This window comes from Harpia harpyja, chromosome 10 (assembly GCF_026419915.1).
Source record: "Harpia harpyja isolate bHarHar1 chromosome 10, bHarHar1 primary haplotype, whole genome shotgun sequence".
Taxonomy (NCBI): Eukaryota; Metazoa; Chordata; class Aves; order Accipitriformes; family Accipitridae; genus Harpia; species Harpia harpyja.
The window spans coordinates 36,050,823-36,073,588 of record NC_068949.1 but is presented as its reverse complement, the minus strand read 5'-3'; the positions used below and the strand labels follow the sequence as shown (position 1 = coordinate 36,073,588).

Sequence of the window (22,766 nt, the reverse complement as noted above, 5' to 3'; positions counted from 1 at the left end):
TTGTATTTCTACTCTAATTTTCATTGATCAGCTCTTTTAGGAGTGAAACCTCTGTACTATTTATTAAATATTGGAAAAGGCTTATTTTTCTAGCACTGGCACCCTAAAGGCAGTTTATAAAAAGCAAATGAAAAGTAAGGGAGGTGCTGTATTTGATCCACTTATTATAAATGTATACAAGCATTAAATTGTCAAATGTACAACTTACAGATCCTCTAGCCTTTGCAGGGATTTCCTCCCCAGCTGAGTAAGAACAGCAAGCTTAAATAGACTTTGTGGCCAAGAACCACTTTTTGTTGTGGTTTGCACAGCAGCTTTAAGGGAAGCTGACTGTACTTGGGAGTGACTACTAAATGATTGCAGAATACAAATAAAAAGTTACCAAACAAAAGAACAGAGATATTCACACTTTTTCCATATGCTTCCCACAGTAAAGAACATTACAAGGTGGGGGGGGGGAATCATTCTAATACACTTCCAGCTGCATTTTTTTGCTTTGTATTCCTTCCTCACTAAGTGTTAAGCCAGATACAAGACATCTCCACTGCTGTAAAAGTGCATCTCCTTTTACCTGTGCTAGCCAGTTATAAAGAACCATAAAGTTCCTTCTGTGTTTGCTACTAGCATGTTAAAAATAGCCAGCTTAGAGCACAAAATGGGAAGCTTTTATGAGTGAGAAAAACATTGTGTGGTTTAGTTATTAAATAGCATTTTTAAATATTTTCAACTTGTAAATATTGAATAAATTTAATATTTTTCAGGACAAATGAAGTCTGCCTACACAATGAAATAGCACTCTATCCAACACTGAAGACATCTGCCTCAATATCTACTTTGTTCTTGGGTTAGAGCATGGGGGAGGGGCAGGAACAAAAATTTACAATTTCAGTTAAATTCAACTGTAATTTGTAAGAAAAAAGATAGAATGAACTGATTGAATGATTTTCCTTAAGAATCCCTGACATTATCAAATTCATACTAACATGTTAGTTCTTCACAAAGACTTTTTAATCCATTATAGTAGATCTCTTGAGAGACAAACGAGAAACAGAATTTAACCAAACTGTGCTTCTATTGCACTAAATTTCAGTATTCCACTTTTGGAAACCCGAGATCATAAAAATAAAACTATGCAAAACATGATACTTGGCAACTTCAATTTCTTGTAAAACACACAGAAGTTAACACATAACATCACTAAAGCAGCACTATGGAAAGCATCAGAAAGAAAGAGAGAATACATCCATCACTGTTCTTCATTTCACTTATTAACAAATCTAGAATATATTTGCATTTACAGGAATCTTTAACTGGCACAGAAGAATTTTTACTATGCCAATAACATTACCATAAATTTATAGCCTGTCTCCTGCTATTCTGTGGCAAAGGTTTTCAGCAAAAAACCAAGGTAACTAAAATATTATTTGTACTAGCAGAATATAATGAATGCTATTATTTGTAATGTTTGACAGCTGTTTGAGAACCAGACATACAATATATTCAGTTATGCAAAGAGATTTTTTTACGTTCTAATATTTGCCTATGATGCAATCGGAATTTCAACAAGCGTTTAATATGTAATGATCATACAAAAATTTCTCCTTGAATTCTGATTGAGAAAATATCAAGATGAAGCACAAATCTCTTGAAGTTGGGTAGAAATAGCTACTTTTAACAGCAGTGCTTATATTTCAAGTTTCATTTCATGAAAGCAATGGAACCCAACAAGCAGGCAAAAAAAGCCATTAACCACACATTTGCCAAACTGATTTTTGACATGGGACAGTTAATCAGTCACCAATAAAAAGTTCACCATTTGCCAGACAGCAGCTTCACCATGAAGGAAAGCTATTTTTGACCACGGCAATTAGTCTCCTCATGTTTCAAACACTAAATTCTATTTTCACATTAATTTTTAAAACTATGTGGCTTTAACTTAAAATAAACTGTACATCAAAAGAATGGAAAATAAACAGCCAGGAACACAATTTGACGAATTGGATTTATTTAGTTTATTTAGCTAAACAGGGTCCATTGGATCTCTTTAATAGGCTGACAGTTGCACTGGGCTGGTTAATAAAACATTCAACACAGTATCTTCAGCCAATATAGAAATGCAAATCCCACCAGAAATATTTTATTCATGAAACAGTAATTTCAGTTACTACCAAAGCAAAAAAAAGAAAAAAAAGAAACAGAGGGAAAAAAAGAAGGGGCGGGGGGGGGGGGGAGAGAAAAAGAAAGGACTTGCTTTGCAAACAAACAGTGCCATCTAGTGTCATTCCCTGAACAAACAAATCAAGAAATCCGAAAAGGGCTATAATTAATCCTTCCACTGCCAAAACAGTACTTTCTCCCTATTTTTTTGCTTTATCAGTAGCACATGTCTCTCCCTATTTTGCAGTCAAACACAAGTTAACCTCCCTCTAGCTGGGAAAAAAAAAAGAATAACAACACATAAAGGAACTTGAGAGCGCAGTTCTAGTCTGAAAAGCAAGCATGTTAAAATGATGGGATTTTTTGCTCAGCTTGTCTGCTGTTTTTTCTTGAAATCTTTATGTTTCTAACTCATGATAGAAACCAAATCAAACTTCTACTTATATGAGTGCAGATGAGCAATACAATGAAGGGAGAGTGAGATATGCTCTGTTCTGTTTTATTCGTCATTGCATCCCACACCTATGTTCCAACTGTAGAACCTTTATTACTGCTCCTATCAAAAGCAGGACAGTGACAGCTTGCTTCTTTTTGCATAACAGGTAGGGGAGTATCACTTGACTGAAATAAGAAACCACCAAGAAAGTGGGAAACATTAAAGCCTTCCTCCTTCTGCCCCCCAAAAACCAGCATTCACCTTCTGTATATGAAGTCACTTTACTCAGCAGCTGGCTAGAGGTAATTTGGGGCAGACATTGCTTCTTCCACTATCTGCTAGGAAGAACAGCAAACAGATTTAATTCTACTACTTTGAGAAGTAGAAGTTTTAACATAAGAAGAAATTACATGGTAAATAGAGAAATGGTAGTTCTCTACCTGGGAAAGGCTGATGAGGGCTGGCATCCAGACATGTCTAACGACTGCCAGGTGAGAAAGCATGTTCAGTGAAAAAGGCAGAGCTGATGTCATGCTGGATTTCTATTACATGCCTTAAAACATATTTTACAGAAGGATTTCATTCTGTCATAGACCACTTTTCAGCTTCATTTAATACAGAAACTTTTTGTGTGTGAAGGGAGAAAGGAAAGAAAGAGGCATGAATGCTTACAGTGCACTGTATGAGTCAGTATGCCTTTCATTCATAGCCCCCAGCCAGACACAAGAATTATCAGACTCACCAAATCACTTCCTGAATGCACTTTTATTTGTAATCACTCAGCCAAGTCTAGTGCTCCACAAACTGGTTTTTCTCAAAATCATGTGCATCACCTCAACCGTAACAGTCACTGACTTGCTGAAGGACCCAACAAACAGCATGCCACAAAACTCACCAGTCTTATCCCTATGTGTTAACAGATGAGCAACATATCTGGAGAGAGACACACAGAATTTCCTACGAGTATCAAGCTGAAGTCAGCTGAGAGGAATTAATTTTATTGACATTAAAAATTTGCTGCTTGGTTGCCCTTACCCAGCATATTCTCTTCAGACATTGTGTTATGAGATGCATCTTACTGGTCAAACATGGGAGGATTCTTTGTAAGCAATACTTACAGATTTATAAAACCCAGGAGGTAAGGTGTGCTTCACTGGTCTGGCCTCTCAGGAATCTCAGTTAAGACGATCATAACCCCTTAGGTTAATTACAAATCAAGCATGTTAACTCCCATCTTTCACACTTTCCTCTAAGGAAAAGCATATTATCACTATTAAATTCCATGGTGACTTAAATTTCCTTCCTTCTCCATACTTCCACACAAAACTATAAAAAAATTCTTAAGATGTAAATAAATCAGGGCAAGTTTTCTACAGGGGATCTAAGTTATACCACCTTTTAATCTTTCATCAGAAACTCAGTTTAGGTCTTGAATGTTACCAAAAAAAAAAAAAAAAAAAAAAAGAACATTCTTTCCTGTATCACTTTTTCCCCATTTAAAATAGCAGTATTATAAATAAAGTCATTGCAAAATGTCAAATGCCTCCACCTTCTTCCACCACAAACCCGCCAAGGTGGGGACACAAGTAAAAACAAACTGAAGACAATGTGGAATTTGCTTCTATAGAAAAGAAGTTGGCCTAATGTTCAGCAGCAGCCAATCAGACAAATATCAGATCAAAAGTTATTAGAAAAGGAACAGAGGAAAAAAAAAAAAGCACCTCTGTACAGAGCAGTTTGAGTACAGTGTAGAGGACTGATTACTTAAGAAGGCGAGAGTATCTAAAAAAATGGCACAGTGAAGGAACTTTTGTTCACAAACTGCTTTCTCAAAATTAGACTGCCGAAATACATGGTCAGATATTTCAAATTCTTTCCTCTGAAACTTAATCAGTTCAATCTCGTGTGCATTAAAACAAATCCTCCACAGCCCTGTTCAAAAGAGCTGTACTACTCACATAATGAAAACTAATCTGATTTCAAAAGTTTCAAATTTGTCAACAAGATCAGGTTTTCACTACAGGCATTCGTGCCTGCCCGTGCAGGGTGCACGTTCATACATGATGTGTGCACATGGTGGGTTCCCTGGTTTTAATAACGTCGTTGGGATACAACTACAAAGATGTACACATCTGTCCCACACACGGTTTATGAATTTGTAACTATAAAGCAATAATGCTTTTCTTTATAAGTCAAAATAATCCAGCACCAACAGTTGAGTTTCTAAACTTTTAGCTCAAACTGTAAAGCTAGGGAAGAATCTGGCCATAAAGATACAAGCCACTAACTTGTCATTTGACAAATGTCGTTCATTATGCTTATAGCCATATGAGTATCTGTCTGGGTAGGTGACTGAACCTGAAAAAAGGGTAGCAGTATTTGCAAAAAGCAGCCAGAATATAACTGACACAGCTGTAGCAGTTGTTCAGGTGAGCTTCTGGACTGAGGTGGTACTTCAGAGTCACACAAAAGAGCTAACTTTATCAAATTAAATTCTATTGCTTATCTCCTTAAATGTTTTTAAAGCTTAACAGCAGTTGCCATTTTAACAATGATCTTAAACAGAACCTGTAGGAGGTATGAAATGTGAATATGTACCTTCACTATTGACTGAACTGAAGCTATTGTAAAATGCCAAAAACGTTTAAATGTTTAGTCAAGTTTTGTACAATGTATCTGTCTATATATCTATGACTTCTCCCCCTATTTTTTTTTGCTTTTAAGTTGAAGGTGAGACTAACCAAAATCAGTACTAATCCTGAGTCTTTAAAAGGAGAGAGTACTGTCTCTTGGACTGATAACAATTGCTACCTGTAAAATTTGCCTCTGTGCTGCCATGACAGAATAGGAACAGTTCCTATGTCGGTTCCTTTATTTGATGGCTATTTTTCTTGTTGAATACACCCATCCCACTTTCAGCACTGATTGTGTAGTACTCATTTTTGTAATAGGAATATTACTGTGTAATATGGTCTTACTGGATTTTTATATTTCCTCATTTATTTGAATGCCTCATGCTTCAGCTGTAAGCTTTTCAGGAAAATGCCCACCTTTTTTTTTTTCCTTTTTTATGGTGCCCTGACGTTGAGCCAGTTCATGGAACCACCAGGGTGAATACAAATGCTAGCAGATAACCACACATTTGCTAAGTTTATGTAGTTTCGGTTTCACATGAACTGGGACAGATTCAGGTCAAACCATGTTTATAAAATCTGGAAAGCCTTTTACCACTGCATATCCCCACTGTTTAAGGATCACTGGCTATTTTCAGGTAACAATTAACAAAAAATACTGTATTTGAAAAAATAAACAATACCTATAGTCCACGTACTTAAAAGACTACAATAAAATATAAATCTTTTTTTGCATTCAGAACTTACTTCACGCAGGCAGTCACCATGGACATTCTACATCTGAAACTGTCGAAAAAAAAATACAAGCTTAAAACACATAATGGTGCATCGGTAGGTGCAGGGAAAAGACCTGCTCATAGGAAGATTGCTTTAAAACTCAGGAACTCTTTGGTAGGTGATCCCAAGACCTTCAGCAACCCAGAAAGCACCAAGTACGTGGTCTGCAACTCCACTTCGGGCCACAAGATAGAGCCATTACCACAGTCTCTGCAACCCAGCAAGCCTGGTCCCTGCAGGAGCCCCAGAGCCACCGCACGTTTGGGACTACAGCTTTCGTGACAACAGGAACGAAACCCCGCTATAAAAATGCTGTACTGGTATATACTATTGAAAATAAAATAATAAAACCAAGATTTACATCTGCAAGTTAAAAAAGACAGCGTAAGGTTTAACAATTTTATTTTGGTTTGATACGTTTATCACACAGAGTAAGCAAGCCTGAAACTTAGCCTTTTGAGGTGTATATAGCTTTTTTGCAAACAAGTATCACTTTATGTTTGCTCTATTCTTGCATTTCTCCCCAGGCATCTGCTCCCCGTGAAAGACTGCACAGCACTGAGGCAAGCATCAGAAACCACTGCTGCCCTAACTTGAGGTGCAATGCTTGCTTTGTTAATTTTCCCCAGCAGTATTCACAGTGCTATGCTGAGTACTTTTAATGACAAAATTGAGCTATTCTTTTTTTCATTACCACTGTTCCTCTCCAAGAGGGAGGGCCAAGATGGAGCGAGGTGACTTTTTCTCCTCAGATATGTTTTAATGCAATTAGTGGGTTACCAACTACCCACATGCAATACAGTGCATGGGGTAGATGTCATTGCCTCCACACACGCCTCTGGACTGCAGAGCACTGATAACTGACTGCAGGGATGAGTCAAGATAACAAGGATTAGCAATGAGGGGAAATAAATCTCCTATTTGCAATTTGTTCCTATTTGATTACAAAGTTAACAAGCCATGTTTGGAGTAACTTTTCAAAGTACAGCTTAACCAAGCTTAAAGCTGTATATTCTGAAAAATACTTCTGGCATAGTAAAGTGCATAAGAAAAAAACACTATATGTTCATTAAGATGCCACAGCATGTAGTAAATAATATTAAAGTGATAGTCAGTGTTTTGTCATTATTACACATACTGTCCAAGACCAAATAAACTCACCAATTAGATATTACATGTCACAAATAAACCTTAATGTTGTCCATCCTGCAAGTAAAGAGTGGACAGTCCACATACCTCACGTCTCCTTCTCCTAACTTTTAAATATGTTGCTGTGCTGCTGTTTTCCATAACTGCTTGGGAGAGGGCAAATTTTCAAGATTCTATAAGGCATACAAATAACCACAAGATCAAAAGTCATGTTCATTATGATGAATATAAAACAAAACTACCAGAGCCAGTTCTGCATTCACTTCATGTTTGAAATATAGAACTTAATGAAAAAGACTGTATACTGTGGTATATAATTTTTGCAATTCATTTCACAGACATGATTTCTTTAAAATGAAACACACACTTCAAGATGATTGAGAAATGTCCTCTGCTCAGTGCACACACTACTTCACACAGAAAGAAAGGCCAAGCCAAATACAGTGGGATCCAGCTGAGATTCCAACTCCATTTATAAAGAACAACACTTAACTTTGCAAGCTCACATCTGCGTGCCTTTTGGAAGAGCCGAGAACTTTGACCAGCAAACCTGTAAGCTGATCATAACCCAAAATTGCCAGTATCTTTTCCAGTTAAGTGTTTCCCTTCATCTATAAAACTGAATTCATTTTAAAAGTACTTAGATCTGCTTTCTCTAAAGGTCTACTAAAGCTCTTACATAAACTCTATATGCTTTGCTTACAGTCAAACAGGTCACAACTCATTCAGGACAATATTCAGGCCAAACACTCAAAAGCACTTTCATTTCAGCAAATATTTTCAACTTCCTACCTTCAGCAGCCCTGCAGCTTATAGAGTCAAAATAACATTTCCTTTCCTTCCTCGTCTTCCGTCTTTGAACTCACAACTGAATCATTTTGTTAGATAGTTTCCAACAAGTTGCTATTTGACTGGAGAATAATCCAAAAAGAGTCTCAAACCCTCGCATACAAACTTAGAAAAATGTTAGTACTTAGAAACTGGAATTATGTAGGGAATTTAGTTGTAACACTATTTTCTAGATAACTGAGATTTTTCCAAGCATAGCTGTTGTTTTCTTTCAGTACTTTGCTCCATCCTCCACTCAACTTTCTTTGCTTGATCTTCTGCTAAATGCTGTCCTTGGGTTTTGGGCTGTTGTTTTTTTTCCCATTATTACAATCTGTTCCTTCCTCTTTCTCATGTTGTTTTTGCTCCTTCACTCTGAGCACAAACTTAAGTTCTTTCAATCACGTAACTCCTAGTGCTCTAATGCATTTCTTCCACACATGCTCATTTGTCCTGTTCCATAAAGAGTGTCCAGTTCTGAACTCTCCCATTCCCTATTGCCTGGGAATATGGAAGTACCAATTCCCCCGTCTGCCCACATAGAGAAACATGCCAGCAACAAATATATGCTGATAGCGAATTCTTCCACATCTGAGAAGATAAACAGCATTCACCATTGGTCCAGAAATTGCTCTCTCTTGGAAGCCACTGTTTAGCCAGTAGGGCCATACACACTTCCTATAGGGGAACAGCATGAGATTGTCTCAAAATTTTGATGCTAGTCTTTTTATCCTAACATTCCTCAAACTTTACAAAATTGCAACCATCTTCTAACTAACACATTTTTGTGCAACTCCTCAACTTGGCAGAAGCACAGAGGAGTGACAGTCAGCTGGATTTCCTGGCTGCAGGTATAAACATTGACTCCCCATCCCTGAAGGAATAAACTGCTGCCAGCAACCTGAGGAAATTCACAGTTCTCCAGTGAATGAAAAATACTGCCACTAGTTATTTCTTTCTCCCTACCCTGGAGGAACTGAGCTGCTGCCAATTAACACAGCATTTTCCTACACTTTGCAATCCCTTTGAACTTTTTCAGTATTTTAGAGGAAACAGTTTTGTGTCTGTGTAAATCTATTCAGTGCAAATCCTAGTCACAAAAAAGGACCGATAACTGTAGCAGAAGCCCCTAGACAAGGGAATCTTGTTAGTTCGCAACCATTACTTGAAAAATGTAGTATTTATAACCAATTTGTACAAAAGCCAAGAAGAATCTACATGCAATGGAAAAGAAATCACAGAGACTGAGAAATGAAGTGCACATGAGAGAAACTACATTCAAAAATTCCATGGATTGGAGATTATATTGCTTTTCATGTTACTGCCCACATCACTACAAGCTCTCTTAAACAAACCATTATTTTCCACTCAGGGTATACTTACGTTACAACTTAAGTATTAATTCTGATGTTCTACCAGTCATTCCTTGAGAATTAGGATTAAAAGCTGACTCCTTTCCTACAGCATGAACACTCACAATGTTTAATGGCCCAGAAACAATTCAGATCCAGGGCAAAGGGACAGAAGGCTAGAACTTGAATATTGGTATGAGACTGCTACAAAAAGAAAAGCTTCTCTTCCCCAGTTTGGTTGTCATCTGTCTATAAATTTATCAAGATACACGCAGAACTCATCTCTCACACTAGTCAAAAACAACCTCTCAGTTGCCTGAATAACTGCATTATTATATTTTAAAAATTCTCATAGATGCCTTCTTTAAGTAATAAGTTAAAAACTCACGAAATCAGCTTCAAGTTTTCCCATTTCTTGTTTGTAGCTTCTCATTCGACTGCTGTACATTCCTCGGCTTTGAGGTGGGATCTCTCGAACTTCAAGTTCCATCTGCTCAAGCTAGCAAGTAAAAATAAAGACATGTAAATCAAAAGGGTAGTTAAAGCAAGGATGTATTTACCTAAATTGTTCACAAATACTACAAATATTCCTTCTTTATCAACAAAAATGTTTTTTATTCTGCAATATATAAACAATTCATCAAAATCTGTACACAGCCTTAAGTCAACAAAGAAGTGACAAAATTAATGATGTTAACACCTAGAAGGAATTATTCTAGTCAAACATTTCTGGATTTCAATTCCAAATGTGATGAATACATTTTATTAAAAGAAAATAGTAAAACTGAGGTTAAATAACTTCCTGTAAATGAGCATAGTTCAGAAGAAAGCCTACCTCCACCTAGATGTGTGGTTTTGCAAACCCTTGGCTGAAAAAGGTGTTTTATTTATTTTTATACACACCCACACAAACATATGTGTGTATATATATACATGTATATGTGTATATACATGTGTGTGTGCATATATATACATGTTTAAAGTTTTATTTACCACCAGCCTCTATGTTTAATAAAATAATTCTTGTTCTTTTAAATACTGCTCACTCAGCAGAATTACAAAGCCTGAACTGACTGCCTAATTGTACATCCCAAATCTGTATGTAGGTATATCAAATAGCTGAATTTCAGAGCTTAATGACAATACTATTCAAGAACTTGTATACAGTCGGATGCATTAAAATGTCAGAGATAGAATACATCTTTCAAAAGCTTTTTCTATTTATTCTTGCCATGTAGAATACTAAGCGGCCTCAAACACAAGAATATGGCACAGAGGTACAGAAAATCAAAAGGAGTAATAAACCAGGGCTGAGCTGCCTGCTAATTACCTGCCCACTGGGTCATAGAGCCTCCTCTACATGGTGCTGTCGGTTCGGGAATTCTATTTTGCACAGCTGAAGAATCCCTTACCTGCCTTTAAAATCTTTGCAACTTACTTTAAAAAGATAAAAGAATCTCTCTCCTTGGTTGCTGTAGGCACCTGAAACAATATTTACTCACCTCCTACTGATCTCAGTTGAGCAATATGGCATGGGAACAGAGATGCCTTTCAATTAGGGTCCCAAGCTACTGGTTACGGGTCTTCACAAGGGACAGCTACACTTTATTCCTATGTAATCACTTGCTTACACTTTGAAATTTCATCTTCATATCATAAGAAAAGCATCTGAATTTAATCAATGGAATTACCAGATAGTCGAAAGTCATTCCGCCTGATCTATTCTGATTATACAAAATTATATTCAATAATAAACTGTAAAACAGACTTTAATTAAATAGTCAGTAATGAATTGAAACGTACAAAGCAATTTCTAATTCTACCCAGTTCTTTGGCTCAGGCTTAACTTTCCAAAGTAGTATTATAAATTAAACCGATAGCTGGAATTAATGGATTATTTCTTATCAATTTCACCTGAATGTATTTGATCTCAGATGTTCTATAAACATAGAAAACATTCCTCTCATAGATATATATAATTATATATGCAAGGTCAGGATATTTTAAGGAAGACTCAATTCTTATCTATTATATTAAAATGAAACCATCTCCCAGTGAATACAGAATTTGCAGCAAGGATCAGACCACAGTCCATGAAATCCAAAATATTCTTTCTAAAGAGTCAGTATCAGAGAGTGTAAGGTCCAAGGAACAATGACGAAGCATGCATATTTATACTGACCAATGTTTAACACCTTTTTTTTTTCGTCATGAGATTAAATGGGTACACTTTGTGGCTGGGCTGATAAATTTCCATGCAAAGTCATGCAGAAGATAGTGGTCCAGGCAGGTGTGGACCTAAATGCAACCTAATTCCATGCATCTTCACTTTCAGGCCTCATATTATTGGTCATAAAACCATATTTTTCATACACAAGCAAGAACAGAGCTAAATTCTACTTAAAGCTAAAAATAACCTGGCACTTAAATCTCAAAACATCTGTAGAAGCTCAAGTTTTCTTCAGAAAACCTACAAGCTCTGTTATTGCTGATGTTCAAACTTGCCACCACAGTGGTGAAGCTGAGTATTTTGGCACCTAACTCTTGCCCAAATTCACAAACCAGGCCCCATCATTAAAGCTCCTCAGGGGTTTAACCTAGTAGGTTTGCTCCTAACAATACCCAGTACACTCCCAGTACCAAATACAGCATAAAGCAGAGCAGCCACTGGTATTTCCACTCAAAAATACAACAAAGTAAGGTAGTGCTGCTGATGTTGTCCACTGAGACCCCAAAATAAGTCTCCCCTTCCCGCAGGAACTTTTCCATATGAAATTGCTCTGGACAGTTGCTAGCATTTTATGAAACTTGTAAGCTTTGCTGTTTTATTCTGATTCTAAAGTCCTGGAACAAAAAGAGAGACCTATACTGAAAAAAAAAGGTGTCTAAATAAGAATAACCTAGCATTTGCAACACTAAATTTATTTGCATTATTAAAAAGGCAAGTGTCTAGATAAGAATAACCTAGCATTTGCAACACAACAATTTTGCGATGTGTCTTTCACAAAACATAAAGGCAAATAACACACAGACAGTTTTTTCTTCTTAAAAGTAGAACTTCACTCAAAAATGCTAATTCCAGCCCTTCTAGCACATGCTGGATTTTATACTCAAAGAATTTCCCTAAGGTTATCACAACATTCACCTTTCTTAAAAACCTGGTAAAAATAACATTTGGATACTGCACACAGGATGTAGAACAACAGGATTTCTCTCCAGAGATCTCTTACTCAACAGCGCTGGCTTGAAAAGGCAGCCTGAGAGTCTGAAAGTTTTGGTGTCAGTTCTGCACATAGATCGAATCAATTACACCAGTGATTTTACCCAAACAAAGCAGACAGTGTTTTAAAACAATCAATGGTTAGTCAATGTAAATAAATTATCTCTACAATAATATTTATCATACATGAGAGTGTTACTCCCTAGCCAAGTAAGAAATAAAACAAAATCAGCTAAACCCAGCTCTGACTATAAAAGACAATGAAGCAAACCAATGTATGAAAACTATCAGTAGCAAGGAATTAGGTTTGTTTTCATTTTCTACTGTAGCCTTCAGTTTAAAAGAGGACCTTTTTAATCAGTTCTGTTATTAGCAGGTTTGTTCAAATTGATTTTTAAACCCAAGCCTTGACATTAATCACAAACATGTTAGGTAATTGCTTAAAGCCAATAATTGAATTAAGCACCTGTCTAGCAGCATTAGCAACAAGATCTAAAACAAAAGCGTGAAAGAAAAGCCAGTACATTAAATGAAGATCATCATTAGGATAAAAGTACAGATACAGGATTTACTTTTTAATCTTATGATAAATACAAATTTAGATGATCTGTTTCTGACATAAGAAGTAATGAGCCATTAACTCAATTTCTGCTCCTTCCAATCTAACTTCGAGTAGAAAACCAAATTTGAATGATTTTTCATCAGACCACCCATACTACAATTTCCCTGTACTGCTATGCTTTTTTGCCATGTCAAGTTAGTGAAAAGGAGATGAAAAACATTTCTAGATTTTACTTTCTTTCAGCTGTTTAAATATGAAAGTGCCCAAAAGGCCTTAATATATCTTCAGAACATCCTCATGAGATGGGACAGTAATTTTACATGATTCTCACTGAGAATACCAAATCAGAGAGGTTAGGTGCTTTGCCATCCTCACCGGGTAAACCTGCAGGGAGTCATCCCAAGATCCAGCTTTCTTGGATGCTATTCCAATGCTCTGGTCTACAAGACTCATTTAATTCTTAAACCAAAAGCACCAGGTATGTCAACAAACACTCTAGAGACCTTTTTCTTCCTATGCCACTTAAAAAAAGTGAATTTCAGTACTACTGTTTAGTTAGTAACCAAATCATTGATTCAAGTTGCTCAATTATATGAACTTTCAGGCTAGGACAACTAATTTCCTTTCCCTATTCTAACAGTCAGATTACGTTTCTGACACTAGACAGACAAACTCACTTGCAAGCAATAAACAAAAGCAACTTCAGGCAAGGAAGTATTGGCCTTGTGGGAAGAAGTCAGTTTCAACCGTCACCAACACCTTTGCTCAGTTACTCCATGTTGTGGTTTAACCCCAGCCAGCAACTAAGCACCATGCAGCCGCTCACTCACTTCCCCCCACCCCGTGGGATGGGGGAGAGAATTGGGAAAAAGAAGTAAAACTCGTGGGTTGAGAGAAGAACAGTTTAATAGAACAGAAAAGAAAAAACTAATAATGATAATACTAATAAAATGACAACAGTAATAATAAAAGGATTGGAACATACAAATGATGCACAGTGCAATTGCTCACCACCCGCCAATCGATGCCCAGTTAGTCCCCGAGCGGCGATCCCCCGCCCCCACTCCCCCCAGTTTATACACTAGATGTGACATCACATGGTCTGGAATACCCCTTTGGCCAGTTTGGGTCAGCTGCCCTGGCTGTGTCCCCTCCCAACTTCTTGTGCCCCTCCAGCCTTCTTGCTGGCTGGGCATGAGAAGCTGAAAAATCCTTGACTTTAGACTAAACGCTACTTAGCAACAACTGAAAACATCAGTGTTATCAACATTCTTCACATACTGAACTCAAAACATAGCACAGTACCAGCTACTGGGAAGACAATTAACTCTATCACAGCTGAAACCAGGACACGCCACATCTACAAAACTTTTACTTTTATACACCATCCAGATGGAGGACATGACAGGCTGTAATGGGAACAAAATTAAAAAAAAAAAGTCACAGGTGCTTAACCCATATTGCTTTCTTCTGTCAGTGCAAACCACTAACTAATGCTTAGTTAACATATATACTCTTCTTGGATCACTAACCCACACTATCATTGCCCCCTTGACCTCAAACAACTAAATATCTTTATGCCTCACTTGCTAAGTTTTTTTTATTCAGTTTTGGGCCCCTCACTACAGGAAAGATACTGAGTTGCTGGAGCGTGTTCAGAGAGGGCAACGAAGGTGGTGATAGGACGAGAGGAAATGGGCTCAAGTTGCAGCAAGGGAGGTTTAGGTTGGATATTAGGAAAAATTTCTTTACTGAGAGGGTTGTCAGGTATTGGAACAGGCTGCCCAGGGAAGTGTTTGAGTCACCATCACTGGAGGCATTCAAAAAGCGCATAGACAGGGTACTCCATAACATGGTTTAGTGGGCATGGATGATGGTTGGACTCGATGATCTTGAAGATCTTTTCCAACCTAAATGATTCTATGATTCTATAAAAGAGAAAAAAATTATCTACTGCTCTACAACACAATCAGACAGATTAAATCCAGTAGATGCATGGGTCTTACAAGAAAAAAATGAACAGTCCAGGTGTGTAAATATTTAATTCAATTCCTAAAGTAAAAGACCTAATCCACAACTCAAAGCCTGTAGCAGCCTGTAACAGCTTACAGCAATAATGCAAACCTTAAATAGCTTATCACAAGATTAAAAAAGGATACACTTCCCTTCGGTATTTCATATCCTCAAATAAGAACTATTTCAAAAATATTATTTGATTTTCTAACATATTATTGTTAAGTATTTTTAGGGCCTCATGTGTGTTAAACGTTACTGCTAATGATCCTATTATTTTCCCTAGGAATTTGCAGTTAACATATGAAAAGCCAGAACGTACCAGTTCCCTTGCTTCTTCGAGCTGTTTCTCAACACTTGCAACCATCTGCTTCTTCTCATCTGAAATAGAATTGTGAAAATACCAATATAATTGTGCTCTTGCCATGGAAGAAAAACATACCATTTCAAAAGCTTATATGTATCAGTTAAAACTGACTCAAGGGATTTATTCTGTGTGACATCATCATGCACTGTGATACCCACATTAGTAATTAAAAAAAACAAACAAAGGAGACTGGAGAATTCTTGAAGTCTTCTGCTTTGTTATGCAGCATTTGCTAGTTAGGAAAGCAGTTACAGCTGCTCCAGGTGTAGGAGTTATGCCTCAGCAGGCACTTGCTGGGTGTACACAAATGCAAGAAAAGGCACATACTTACTCCAAATGGAAAAAAAAATATTGTTTAAGAACAAAGGCTTATCCTATTTATTTGCAAAATATGAGATGCACAAAACCAAGCATCCCACTTACAATGAATCCAGGTACTGAAGAAAAATGAGGTTTCTATTCCCCTGCTCCTAGGCCAGGTCTAGAACCGTTTCTTTTGCTTCAACAGCAACAAAATGAAATGCCATGGGAACTACAAGAAAACCACTGTCTTCTAGCAGCAGTAAAAATTTGAACTAGTAATAAAAGATGAAAACTTAAAATAATTAAAATCAGTTATAAGCTATATGTAGCAATCATCATCTGTCAGGTTCCCCAACAAGTCTACATCCCAGCTATAGAGAGCATGTCTGACTTTCAACCTGCCTCTAACCATCTATTCTCAGGCAGAGAATCCAATATTAACTGAGATTCAGTGTCACATCTGCCAAATATTCCAACTGCTTGCCCACTTGGTTTGTTACAGCATGAAAGGGGACTTGCTGAGGAATATTCAGTCACTGGTTAATAAAAAGTCCCCACATTGCTTAATTACTGTGGGCATTCAGGGGCTTCAATAGTACTTCAATTTCCATTGCCTTTTGCATCACCTTGTGCCCCTCTCATGGCCAAATCTTCCACCCTTCAGACTGTAAATCCACCCATTGTCTCAATGAAGTTAACAACGAAACTCTGCACATACAACCCTTTATACCACTGTTCGTTTGAAACCAAGAGCATCATGAGACCTCTGTGCTGGTGGTTTGCCTGATAAAAAGTGAATTGCACAAAAGTATGTCCAGTCATTGCTCCTCAGAGATCACGATGGATATGTCTACGTTGGCACAAGAGACTTTATTGTGTATCTTCAGACTTCACAGTTTTCTTTTTTAGCCTGAATTTCTTTGCTTCTCTTCCACATGATATCTTTGTGTCATAAAATTGACAAATTAAAGACCAAAAGGGACAATGTGATAATCTTTGATCCTCTGCATGCCACAAGATACTGAATTTCAAGAGGGAATCCCTTTATTAAATGTGTATAATTTAGCTTCTCAGAGGCTGAAATGCTTTATTTTTAAGCAGGCTTAGCGCCACAGGCAGGAATCAGGGATGCTGAGGTAGCAACCAAAACCAGAACTTCTGCCACATAAAGTAAAATGTGCCCTTAAAACAATCTTCTTTAAAAGCAACAGAACTACCTCTGAAAGGACTGTATTGCTACAGAGTTTTTGGTGAAACATCCCCAGCTTAAGCAAGTCATGTTTAAGATAATGCAGAGATTTTTGCAAATAACCAGCTGACTTCTGAGGATACACCGTCCCACATATGGCAGATTCACAAGAACAAATTACATGCACCGAGTTATCACCGAAGAAGCTGCTATAGTATTGTAGAACATGTGGGTAATTCATTTACAGTCCAAAACCAAGACTATAGTCTGAGATCCTTCACTAGCGGAAAATTCCTCTCGGAGAAGCCCAAGTTCGCAAGAATGTATTACAGCCAACTGGAGAGGCAGCAAAGACTCCTTCAGAGATTGAACTGGATAAGCAAGTGGTCCAGCACTGATGAGGTTCACCTAAAGTTGAGACTGTCTCAGGCTCTGACTCCACTATATCCTATATGAACAAATCAAGGTGTTTCTGGGTGGCAGCAGTAAGAACTGAACAACACTACGTCTGGCAAAACATAGGTAGAATACCATCTCGAAGAACACTGAAGCCCTCTGAGTAAAGGCAACTCTGCCAGTGACACAAGTGATAAGGAGGCACTTAAATCCTCCCACAAATTAAAAGTTAGAGCTCACCTCTAAGTCCTTCCAGTTTCCCTTCTTAACCTTGAAAGAGGCCCAGAATTTCATCAAGTAATCCTCTCTACAAAGCTAAAGCTGTGGAAAAACAGCACCTTTCTTGCAAATCTGGAATTCACACTGCCACATCTGGTGGATTCTACTACAGCAGAAGATGTAGGAAATGTTTATTTCCATGCAGCACTTTTACTTCTCTGCTAGCAATGTCTGTCTTTAACTCCCCACCGGGTTCTCATTATGGCCAGAAAACATAATGGTTAGTGATTTATCTTCCTAACATAACTAAACCCAAAAGAAAAGAGAATCTGCCGCTTGTTTGCCTGCACATTTCAATTTTCCTACCCAGCATCCCAAAACACCTCCGTTCTTTCCTTCATTTGGAGGCGGGCAAGATGACGATGGACAAAAGGAAAAACAATGTAAGATATGAAACACACAGTACCATTTTATTGAAGGTGAAATAAAATTTTAAAATATAGCAGCATAAAATAAATGTACTATAGCAATTTCAGTATTTCCCCGAGTTTTACTGGATTACAATTTCCATACACATTAAGTAAGCTGAAATTTAGGGATATAAAGTTGGGGTTTGGGGGAAGATAATTCATGCTGTACAAATTCTGTGTGTAATTGTGATTACAAAAATTACCTAGCGCTCCACCTACCAGTAAGATCTTACCTACCCACAGAGATATTAAGCTACAGACCTTTGGTAGGGAAAACCCATTAGTACACAAGGAGGTCCGGCTGAAACTGCTCCTATAAAATTGAGGAGCTATTCAAATGATCTTCAATGGTTTAGTTAATTAAACTTTAATCCAACTCCAGAGTTGCATTTTAACATCGTCCCAGATTTATCAATACATCATCACCCAGCTGGTGACCAGAGCAACTGCTGGGAGCGAAGCCTACTGACAAGAGGCCTTTGTTGTTCCTTCAAATACAGATGTGTGAGCAGGCCCATGGCAACATCCCGGCACTGCAGCTTTGGAGCAATATTTTCACGGATTTCCGGGAAAGCAGCTGAACTTGTTGCAACTGCTGATCCTCTACGGCACAGAATGCCACGTAGTCCCCAGAGCAAGAAGGGGTGGCAGGATCCAGCAGGGTCACTTTGGTAAGGAAAAGCAAGCTTACCAAAGTATCACCCACTTGGTTTTGCTCTCCTCTCTTCCTCTAGCCGCATCCATGTAAAATCCTGGTGGGAGCATGCTGCCTGGAGCCAGTTGCCTGCAGGAGTGCCAATACCTCTAGGCCTGTTGTTGATATCAGCAACAAAGCATGGACTGCTGCAACACTGTCAATCAGAAAGCACTTGCTGGAATGGTTTTCAAACCATTTACTTTCAGTTTTACTGCCACGGTTAAGCTAAGGAAACAACTTATTTCACAGTCAGAACCCCCATAGAAAGGAGGGCACAATATCCACAGGATGACTTGCTCAGAAACGACAGATGAGGTCAGAGGGAGTTACTCAGAGTTAAGAGAAGCTTGCTACTAATCTAGTAGAGCAGGACAAACAAGTTACAATCCAATTAAAGATCCTCATATTACTAACTGTATTACTCCACTGCATCTTAGTAGTTTTCAATCTGCCTACTTGATCATTTTCTTAAATACACTTCCATCATATGAAATAATGAAAAGGGATTTTTATAACTTTTTTTTCTTAATTCAGAATTGATAATATCCTTTAAAGAAAATAAAAAACAATGCCTCCATCAAATATGTCTAAATTTAGAATAGAATTTTTATCTCCACATTGCCAGACAGAATGTCCTAAAGAAAATATTGCACGTAGCTTGTATAATTTAACTGGTCAAACTGACAAAATACGGATAAATATGAAGACTGGAAACAAAACTGTTTCTTTCCTCTGGGTAAAAATTGCAAACAAAGAAATCCATTCTGTGTTTGTACACAAGGTTGTATCACCTTCTTAAAAGAAACAAGCTTTTACTACATTCTCCTCAGTTCTTTCGGCTTTGCATTTGCATTAGTCACTCTTTTGTCTCTCAACATACAGCAGTCACAGAAAGGCAAAAATCTGCCTACAAGTGTAGAAAGATAACACAGCACTGGTTTGATCTCACAACAAATGAAGAGATTAAAGAGTCTGGACCAAGACTGAACAGTCTCATTGCTTGTGGAATTGCTTCTTTTTATTAGTACATGCCGAGGAAGAGACCGAGTAACAAAGGGCTTCGGTTCATAGACCACTTGCAGATTTCGCTACACTGGCTGAGGTGGTTTATATGTTCACCACTGCCAGAACTTACTGTCCAACAGCAGAGACAAATGGAACAATACATGCATTTCTCTCTTTGGGTTATAAAACTGGGTTCAAGAGGCACAACATAATGAGCCAGATCTGAAATGGAGACAGTAAATTCCAATAGAGGGATACAACAAAAAATTAAAGGTGGGACTTTCTTCAGCTAAATCTGTTAGAGACTGAAGTACAGTGCTTTGATTGTCCAGTAGAAAATGCAGGTATCGAGTATTAGAAGAATGACAGCACTCAAATCTAAAACCATCACAACCCAGAGGTTACTGTGCTGGGAAAAGACTAAGTATCACCATTTGCGCTTATAAAACTCTCTTTCAGATCAAGCAATCAAAATTTATATAAATTTTTGGTCAAATCACAAGACAGATGTTTCTCTGAAACACCGAGGAACATTAATAAAAGACATCAGCCAATATCTTCATTCTTCAAAGACCTGCAGCAGCATCACAGAAAATCTATTTAAAAGCCATTTCTCTATTTAGAAGACTTTCTTTAATTCTCCAGATGATGTTTGCCTCAACAGAAGACATTTCTTCCCAAGACGTTCTATTGTCCCTGCTGCTTATTTTTTCTGTAGTATCAGAGTGCCTTTGTTACATTTCTTGCTGAACTATTCACGCATTTGTGACAATAGGATTGTTTGTTGAGCATCCTAGAAGACAAGACAGCATCAAGTCCTGACAACACCAAATGCAGGAATGTTGCAAAAACAAGTAACCAGTATTTCTCCAATTCAACTGAACGTGAAGCTTACAGCAGGTCCATCTTGGGCAGCGGAAGGAAATAAACCAGTCACTAGACTTCAGGAGATCTCTCTGTATTACGCAGAAGTAGCACAAGTCCTTACACCTTTCATCCTGCTTCTTCCAGCGTGGAGGAAGAAGGCCATCAGCCATCTCTCTCAAATCACTGCTGCTGAAAACTGCCACCTCACGTGCATCTTTCCTCATGTCTCCCTCCCACCTCATAATCCTCTTTTTGAGGCTCTCCCAGCCATCTCCACAAGAACTAACTGGAACTTCTGGTGATGAAGAAGCAAAGATCTTGCAAATACTCCTATTAAGAAACAAGGGAAAAATGTATATTTAAAATATTTCTGATTAAAGTGTTCAGCATAGTCAGATTTTTTTTTTTTCTCCAGGTGGTCAAATGCCTCTATTAGCTAAGAATGCAATTTGTTTTGAAGTCATATGTGATTTTTTTTGCTGATGAAAGACAGAACAGCCCTGAAAACTGAAGCAGTGCACTCACTCATAAATGTACAATGCAAGAAGTAGCTATAACGCAAGCCAGTCTAAAGTGTGCATGACCAGCCACAAAACCTAACGTGGAAAAGGCACCTCTTAAAAAAAAAAAAAAGTTAACCTTTGTCTTATCTTGAGACCATTTAGCCCAGTACCATACTACCGGTCCCTCAGGGAACATGCATTCTTTCTCCTCTTGAGAGGATGGCAAATTCTAAAAAAGCCTTCTAATGGCCACATAAAAGAATCATGATTTCAAAGCCTGCTGCTTCGAGGCTATGTCACTGTTTAAGACAATACTCTTTAAACATCTCGTATTTAAGCTCCAAAGTCTCCCTAAGTGAATCAGGGAGACTGATTCAAGGAGAGGATTACGGAAATCCACTACTACTAAGCAGAATATTCTTCCTACTATTGAACAGACACTGATGACTTCCAAAATCTATACAATTAGGAAATTAAATTTCTATTCTTTTTCCGTAAATCAGTGTCGCATTACTGATTTTGGAAGAGGAGCCAGTAGTGTATTTATGATGTCTCCCTGTTCCTACAAGAGATCCTTAAATTTACTCTGTTTAAATGTGAACAACCCTTTGTGAGGCAGTGCGAAATACTGCCTTGATTAGGTGCTTTACATGAGTGAAGAATTCACTGCATCCTCTCAGGAAATTGTTCCAGTAGCCATTTACAGGTTAAATATCATTTCTGAGCAGACTAAATTACACCACTTCTAAATTTGAATCACAGGAACTCTTTGGATCTCTCCCTTCTTCATTTTGTAAGTCTCCATTACAAAACAGAAAGAGCTTTCTACCTCATAAGTACCTGCAGACTGTGACTGAATTATCCTCCCTCCTCCCTGCCCCGTGTCCTTTTTGTTAACTCAACAGCAAAATAGCTTTGTTAAGCCAATGAAAAGGCATAGTTTCTTGTCCTCTAATCGTGCCTGCGATTCAGTGTGGTCACTGAACCCCAATTTATCAGAAGACTTTCTAACTTGCCAAAATTAGAACTGGACATAACCTTCCAGAATCAGACAGATTTTTACTCAAAATCCCCCTGTTTATTCATTTCAGATGTATTTTGGGCCTCTGAATTAACGTTGCACTGAGATCGCATGTTTTAGTTGACCATCTACCTCGAATCCTGTTTAGTCACTACTTCATCACATCATGATGCATTTCCCACTCTAAAAGTAGGATGTTACTCATTGGTCCTGGATGCATGATATTTTTTTCCTTTAGTCATGTGGAAAAGGATACCATTAGTGTGCATTTATTCCCTCCTTATGTGATACACACTCCTATAGTTTAAGTATCCTAAAGCTTTGGGAAATGTGCATAGGAAGCAGAGGCAGAAATATTTAATGACCTGGAAACAGAGGAAGCATTAAGCTGAGCTACAAGAGGGACAGACAAGAAATCCACTAGTTTCAGCTTCCCTCTGTCTTGTACTAGGAGACGTATATTAGGGCACTGATTCATATGTGCTAGAAGATTCAGCCAGACTGGTTAAAGAGATTATCACTTTCAGCTTTCTACCCTAACACTCTTACAGGCATTATTGTCTCTACTACAGGGATACGTCATGAATCAGACCATGAATGCT

General features: G+C 37.8%; 1 protein-coding gene across 4 annotated transcripts in view; it reads right to left on the bottom strand.

Moving 5' to 3' along the window:
* The window catches only part of VTI1A (vesicle transport through interaction with t-SNAREs 1A), a 275,252-nt gene that overhangs the window by 251,508 nt on the left and 978 nt on the right, over window positions 1-22,766 (bottom strand). For all 4 annotated transcript variants that reach the window (XM_052799582.1, XM_052799583.1, XM_052799580.1 and 1 more), the window contains exons 2-3: window positions 15,450-15,508; window positions 9,721-9,831 (exon numbers count right to left, since the gene is read on the bottom strand). In XM_052799582.1, the coding sequence (XP_052655542.1) occupies window positions 9,721-9,831; window positions 15,450-15,508 (170 nt within the window). The remainder of the gene's footprint in view (window positions 1-9,720; window positions 9,832-15,449; window positions 15,509-22,766) is intronic.